The sequence below is a fragment of the Lepidochelys kempii genome, chromosome 7, assembly GCF_965140285.1.
Source record: "Lepidochelys kempii isolate rLepKem1 chromosome 7, rLepKem1.hap1, whole genome shotgun sequence".
Lineage (NCBI taxonomy): Eukaryota > Metazoa > Chordata > Testudines > Cheloniidae > Lepidochelys > Lepidochelys kempii.
The window spans coordinates 48,346,466-48,354,044 of NC_136386.1; the positions used below are offsets into that span (position 1 = coordinate 48,346,466).

Consider the following 7,579-nt stretch of genomic DNA (forward strand, 5'->3'; position numbering starts at 1 on the left):
TTGGTAGAGCCCTCACATGCCACCCTGTAAACCCCTAGGCACCCCCTCTGTGCCCTCTGCCAGTGTGGGGGTCACAGGTTCTTATGTAGTGCCCAGGATGAACCAACAGCTGCTCAGTGATTGGAGTTCTCAGCAGAGGGGAGTTGGAGCAAGTTGCTGTCCAGGATAGATGAGGTGAACTCTGGTTTTCTGATTCAAAGAAACCTGCCACCTTCCCCACACTCTGGGTGTAAGTCTCCCCCGCAGAGGGGCCCCACCAAGCTTGTGCTTCGCTGAAACCCCACGGTAGGGCTTATGGAGTACCTTGGCTTTGTGCTGGCCCTTTGCTTGGGGTGCCGGTCATCCTCTTTGCATAGCACCAAGCAAATGCCAGCCTGCAGCTTTTGTATATGTCCAACTTCCACTGACAATAGTGGGGGAGGCTGAATGTGCAAGGCCCATGGGATCTGTCTGGGAAATTGAGGGTGCAGGTCTCCAAGCTTTCCCCAGGATACCCCAGGGGTTTTTGTAATCTGATTTAATTCCCATTCCCTGATGGGATTGTCATGTTCCTCCGCAGCTGATGTGATGTGTCTGGAACCAGCAAAAGCCCTCATCCCAGGGAAGACGATGCAGTGACACGGTTTCATGTGAGAGGCAGTGTTCTCTAGTGGGCAGAGCACACAAGCCAGAGCCAGGGACTCACCAGCCATTGCACCCACCCCTAGTGAGAGTCAGTCCCTACAAAGTAATTAGACAAGGCAGAATTATTCTTCCTCCCACAGGGAGGGACTAAGTGACTGGGAGTCCCTCCATGTCCCTCGAGTGCCAGTTCACTGCCTTAACCACCAGGTTTGCCTTCCTCAGTGCTGTTGCAGACCCTCTGGCAGGTCACTTGCTCTGTTGTGCCTCAGTTTCCCCAATCTGGATCATCAGCCTGGAAGGGCCCTCCTGGATTGTCAAGTCCAGTCCCTAGTCACACAGGCCACCCCGCCATAGCAGCCCCTCCAGTTCCAGCCTCAGACTAGTTGGGGGGGATGTCCCCTGCCCCTGCTCCTATCGGGGGTGGACGGTGTTCCAGAAGGCTTGAGCCCTTCTCATTCCCAGCCATGAAGTGGATATGGGTCTCATGGGGTTAACTATTTCCAGAGCTCTGAAGGAGGGTCTGAGACAAGTCATGGGCTGGGGCCCCTTTTCCCCCGACCTACCCGGCTTCGTGGCCCTCCCGCCCCGCTCCAGATCTGGCTCAGTCCACGCTGCTGCCCAGGCTGGCTGTCTCCCCTTCCCCCCGGCTGCCCCCAGCTGTGGTGGCATCCCAGGCATTCCCCGAATAGAGCCCATCTCGCCCCCGCCCCAGCTCATTCCCCCTCTATTTATAGCTCCTCTGTGGCATGGGCTCCTCTCCGGCCTATTTTAAGCCCAAGCAGCTGGTGCTGTAGGCACCAACGCCGGCTTCCCGGGCAGCTCCCAAGGGACGTGGGGCCCTCCTCCAGCGGCTCCCGCGGCATGGCCACTGGCAGAGGCACAACGGCTGCAGCGGTTGCTGGCCCCACAGCGATGCTCAGGGAGACTGGAGAAGGTACGGGGGGCGGGGGGGGGGGCGGTCGGCAGGGGCACCGTACCCGTCAGCGTGTGGGAAGGGGGTGGGATGGAGAACATGGGAGCCGTTCCCCTGCTCCTGTGCCAGCCTTGAGCTGCCTCCCTTGGGTGTTCATCCTGCCAGCTGCAGCTGTGGGATTATGAGGGGCAGGGTGAGGCCACCTGGCCCAGCCCTGGGAGGACAGAGACCCCAGACGAGATCAGACCGGAGGAGGTAGCTGCCAGCACCCGCCTAAGAGAGGGCCCCAGTATGAGTCCAGCCCAGGAGAGGCTGGGCTTAAAGGTGGAGCCCCCAGCTCAGGCCCAAGATGGGGGAGATGGCTGCAGGTGGGGCCAAGGCCAGGCTGACCCCAGCGAGGTTGCTGGCAGCACAGGAACATGTTAACACCCCATTAACCCCCTGGTTTCCCCCTCCCGCCCCCGTCCTATGGGGCTGGCTCAGTGCCAGCTCTGCACTTCGCTAACCCCAGACTGGGCACTGCCCCTCCCTGACAGTTGGGCACAAGTGGGGGGGGGGGTGCCATCAGCTCACACTTAGGGCAGCAGAGAGCGTGCAGCGGGGAGAAGCTGGCGGAACTGGGCGTTCCTTGACCATGAGTGCCAGTTCAGCCTGCCTGCAGGGGACCCTCATGAGCTGCAGCACCTCTCATGGTACCAGGTTAAAGTACCAACCTCCAACCCTCACCTATCTTGGCTGACACATGATGGGATTGACCCACAGCCCTCCAGTACTAAAGACCCAAGCGTGCGCTTAGGGGGGCCTGTAATCGATTCATAGTCTCTGCTGATTGGCCCAGAGGAGGACCCATATCACACAGGGCAGTGGGTCACATGTGCTGTGTTAAGGTTGGTGATCCTTAAAGCCCCAGCTTCCGGAGTCATGGGAACACATGAAAATGTGAGCACCTTTTTTTAAAATGTACATTTCCAGCCATTATAGTGGCAGCGACAAACTTGAAAAATGTGACCAGGAATTGTCCGACAGGCTCAAAAGTGAGAAGACAAAGGCAAAGACACCAAAATTGCTTTAAAAAAAAAACCCCATCAGTTTTTAAGACACTCTCATGATTTTGCTAGAGCCCCCCCATGGTAGTTGGGGCTGGCCATATGGCTGAGCCCCACACTGGGGCTGGGTTGGTTAAACCCCTCGAAGCACAAACACCTTAATGCTGGGCTTGGCTTGAGTTAGCTGGGGCCCATTGTAGCAGAAAACGAAACCCTACAGGTGGGAGCCTATGGCACGTAGGCTGCAGCAACCCTTGGCTTTGTGGTGTGGGCAGCAGAACAACGCAAACGTCTCATCCGTAGCTAGTACAGATGCCTGGCTGGTGAGGCTTGCGCACCAGAGTCCATCCATTCCCAGCTCTGGGGGGGCGGGAAGGAATTTCCTCCCTGGTCAGCTTGGCCGTGTGACAGTTATATTAAGGTGACAGGGCTAAGAGGCTCCAGTGTTTGCTGCCGGTGGCTACATGTCACATGGGCCAGGTGGGGAGGGGTGGGGGGCGCTTGGTAACAGGCTCTGGCAAGGTTGTGACTGGTTCATCAGCTCATGTGACAAACTGCAGCCTCACAACTGGCCGTTCCTGGTGTCCTTGATAAGAGAGGCCAAGAGTTGAACAGATCCCAGAGGTCAAGTCTGGGGCATTGGCAAAGAGACACTCGCTCTGCTGGCATCTGGTCTGTGGGCAAAGCAAAGCGCGCTAGTCTGGCACTGCTAGTCAGGATCGTCCATCGCTGCTTCATTGTCAGCCATCAGAGCCTCTGCCCATCAGGTCTGAGCACCACCACCATGTGCATTAATGAGCCTGTGAGGCGGGTGGGGGGGGATTACCCCCTCCATTATACAGCTGGGGAAACCGAGGCACAGAGCAGCAATACGATCTGCCCAAGGTCATGCAGTGAGTCTGTGGAATAAATGGGGGTGAAAACCTCACCCCATTGACAGCAATGGGGTTTCAACACTCTCCCCCTGCCCATGTTTCCAGATGTGCATTAACCATTCTTGTACGTTATGTCAGTGCTGATAAGGGCTGGATCACAGTAGTGAGCCAGCCGGGAAAGGCGCCAACTGCCCTCCCTCCCCCAGCCATCTACTGCCAATTTAAAAAAGGGCCAACCATTTCCTGGGATAACATAAGGTGGGCCCCCTTACGAGCGACAGGGGTAACCAGAACTGACTCTTCGAAATTGTGGGGACTGAGGAAAAGGGTTTGGGGAGGGCATGAGGAATCAATGGGACTCTCTGGGTGGGTGGGGGCGATGAACTGCTTCCTCTTAGCAATGATTTGTCCCATTCTGCAGAAGGTTTTGCTTGTCAAATGACAAGTGGCAGTTAGGTTCTGATGTCCAGCTCAATTGGATTTTGCATGGCCACAGCTAAGGACAGGAGCCGTTTTAGGAGAGTGGGACATTAGCATGATTAAGCCAGGTGGCATTAACAAGTCAGCTGTGTATTTATGGCCCCGCAGTAGCATGACATCAGTATGCGATGCCCATCTAGGGCACAGCTCGCGGCAGCCACTGAGTCTTGCCATGGGCTGGCCGGGAATCACACAGCTGCTGCATCCTGTGGGATAAATCCAGCTAAGTGCTCGGGGGTGTGACCGGCTGTTACAAACTATAACGATGTCTGCTTGGCACAGCTTAGACGTGACTCCAGGTTGGGGGGACCGGAAGTCTGCACCAAGCAGTGGGACTGTGCACTCCAGTCCCTCTGCAGCTCCCCTGGAGACTGTACACAAGAAGGGGCTTTGCATGGCCAGAAGCTGCCAGATGAGACCTGGCAGGACTGGAACAGGAGGGAAAGCGCTGTGGGGGCCAGGCTAACAGGTAGCCCCATGGGTTCTGGGGAGAGGTGGTGAGAGCCCCAGAACTTGGCCATTTAACCTGGACACAACACACGAAGGGGAATAGAGTGCGGGGAAAAATCCTGCCTTGGGCATCTCCATCACTAGCTATGTTCCACTGAAACTAACCAGAGTCAGAGTGAAACTGACCAGGCTGAGGGCTAGAGGCCAAGGCAGCAGGCCTCAAAGCTCCTCCTCCTTCTCTGGCAGAAATGGAGGTGAAGGCAGACACCTCCCCACCCAGGGAGCCCATCGACCTCAATGGCAACGACCTGGCAGAGATCAACCTGCACTCGGTGGAGTCCATCAGTGACCTGTACTGGGTGTCTGGGGGCCACAAGGCCGCGGAGGGTGAGGACCATTCCCCGCAGGGGCTGGTGGTTGTGTCCTTCACTCGGGGGGGAACTCTGACCGTAGCACCAGACAGGCCAAGGGTGATCCCTAATCTCCTTGCTGCCTGTGCAATGCTGCAGGCCAGCTGGGCTGGGGCAGTGGGGATTGAACCTCTGATGTCTGGATCTCTCTGGCCTGAGCTAAAGGGTCCAGCTCAGCTAGCCAGGGCCATAGCAGGCTCATCAGCCACCACTAGAGGGCAGCAGCAGGGCATCACACAGACCAAAGCATCCTAATTGCTTTAGGAGCATGGTGATGGCTGAGGTGGGGGGAGAGTCTGGGGCTGAAACAAAGAGGCTCTCAGTACTGGGGGTCAGGGGACAGATCAGCTCTGGGGATCCAGTGGCTGTTGGGGGCAGAGGGGGTGTCAGCCTGGGTAATTAATGCCAAATCCCCCCCAGAGATAGGGCAAGTATGGGATAGCCCTGAGGTGGCGGAGGAAAGGAGCAGTCACAGGGTGAGGGGGGGTCTGCTCAGATCAGGCTGGTTCCTCCCTCAGGACACCTGCCCCCCGACCGATTCTGTTGCCAGCCTGGGATTGCTCAGCCAGGGGTCGGGCCGTGCTATGCCTTGACTGGCACAGGAGGGGCATTGGGACAGCCTGCACTGGCATGGCCCTGCAATGGGTCCATTGCATGGCATGGTCCTGGCACTGCAGCAGGGAAGCTCACCACCTGCCCTCATGCAGATGCTTCTCAGTGGGGCTGCTGGGTACTAAGGGGGCACCGGGGCAGTGAGCGTTAGTGGCTGGCATCTCACTCTTTTCTAACCTCTCTCCCCAGGGAACGGCCTGTCTCAGTCCACCACCCCACAGACCCCTCAGGCCCACTCCACCAAGCGCTGTGGGGCTAGGCCAGCCCTCCTGCCGACACTGCGAACCGTCCGCACCACCCCCATCTGCCCCTGCTTCCACCCTGCCTGCTGCCGCACAGCCCTCTTCGCCCTGCTCGGGGCCCTGGTGCTGGCCAGCCTCGCCCTCGCCACGCTGGCCGTGTACCTGAGTGGTACGTGGGACCATCTCCTTCAGCGCTTGCCATGCTGGCCCTGCCCTACTGGGCTGGGGGCACCTGCTGTGCAAATGGGACCTGGGCAGGGAGTGGCAGGGGTGGCCCATGTAGAATCAGAGCACTTGCTGGCCCTGGGGTGAAGGAGGCAGCGCGAGTAGCAAGGTGCCATGTGGGAGCCGTGCCAGGAGCCACTTTAGTAGCAGACTAACAGGGGCAGAGTTCCCAGGCCAGGCTGAGGCATTGTTGGGGCCCCCATGTCCCATCCCCAGTGGGAGCAGGAGCTGAGCCTCTGCCCCATCCCACTCTCTGCACCTCCCATCCTCCTGCTGCCCCTTCCACCACCCTGAGCCAGGGAGAGCACTGTGGAAAGGGTCCCAGCCTGCGGCCATGCTGGCACAGCAGCATGGGTGGGTATGGCGAGGCAGCTGGGTTTGAGCCCTGCCAGTGGCGCCCCCTCCCTGTGGCAGAGACAGGCTCCATTCCCACTCTCAGCCCTCGCCGGGCACTGGCTCAGGGAGAGCTTGCTGCTGGCAGCTGCAGGGGGCGAAGAGCAGGACAACCCGCGTGGGTTGCTGCTAACAGAGATGGGCCGAGGGGGCCGGCCTGGTGGCAGCAGCGGGCATGCTCTCGTGGGTGGGATCCTCCTGGGTTCAATGGCAGACTCCCTGAGCATCACCCTGTTCTCTAGCTGAGCTCCCAGGCTGCCCCCAAGGGGACGCTGTAGCGTGAGGGATGGGGCTCTCGGCCTCAGTGGGAGCTCAGGGTTGAAGCAGCAGTGGGTCTGCCCCTAGTGGCATGGTTTGGCTAGAGACGGTCCCTCGACTGCAGGTTATGAGTTCTAAGCCCCTGGTGACCGTGGCCATAGGCAAGAAGGGGCTTGGGGAGCCAGGAGCGCCACCTACAGGGTTTCCTCTCTCCCCTGCAGTCCTGCAGAGCGAGTCGCTGCGGGTCCTGTCCCAGTGGCTGGAGGCCCAGGAGGAGTCCGTGCGGCAGATGAGGGCCACCAGCCTGCAGCTGTGGAAGCGGTTGAACGTCAGCGAGGCTGCGGACCAGATGTGAGCCGACCACCCCGGGCCTGCTGCTCCTTCTGATGGGGGAGGGCATAAGTCCAGCACTGCCTCCCGCACCCCGGGGCAAGCGCCCCCTCTCTGCAGGGAACATGGACTGACCAGAGGCCAGGCCAAGCACTCCTGGTCTCAGGGGGTCATTGCTGGAGTACTGGGAGCCTGTTCAGGGGCAGGCAGCCTGCAAAGGACTAAGGGGTGATAATGAGGAGAATCTCCATCATCACCCCCCCCCACCAGCAGCCTATTTATTATCTGCTCTACAGTCACACCTTATTTATAACCCCTCCCCCTCTAACCCCAGCTTCTCCCTCCCCCCAGCACTATTTACCCTTTCTAAATATAAATTTTGTATGTTACAATAAAGCTGTACTAGCATACGCCCCCCACCCTCCAGCAGCCCCATGGGACCCAGCTACCAGCTAGCTCCATGGCCTGCTCGAACCGCTGGGGCTGGAGTTCAGGGCACGATCCCCACCTGGGCACACCCTGAAGCTACTCTACCTTTGCTGGGGAGAGCACAAAGGGCCTGTGAGCTGAAACAGGAGGCATGCTAGAGGGGTCCCAGCCCAGTGGTGGCCGGGGGGGAGCCTACGGCTCAGGCTTGAGGGGCACCAGCCCAGCTAGGGGAGGCAGTTAGACCAGGAAAGGCAGACGCTGGAGCCTGACCTTCCGCAGCTGCAGAAAGCAA

At 59.1% G+C, this 7,579-nt stretch overlaps 1 protein-coding gene across 1 annotated transcript; it reads left to right on the plus strand.

The window, feature by feature from the left end:
- Positions 1-1,485: 1,485 nt before the first annotated feature.
- On the plus strand, positions 1,486-7,083 carry LSMEM2 (leucine rich single-pass membrane protein 2). Its single transcript, XM_073352590.2, has 4 exons — positions 1,486-1,558; positions 4,635-4,775; positions 5,600-5,821; positions 6,750-7,083. The coding sequence occupies exons 1-4, from the start codon at positions 1,486-1,488 to the stop codon at positions 6,881-6,883; spliced, it is 570 nt and encodes a 189-aa protein (XP_073208691.1). The 3' UTR covers positions 6,884-7,083.
- Positions 7,084-7,579: the final 496 nt, after the last annotated feature.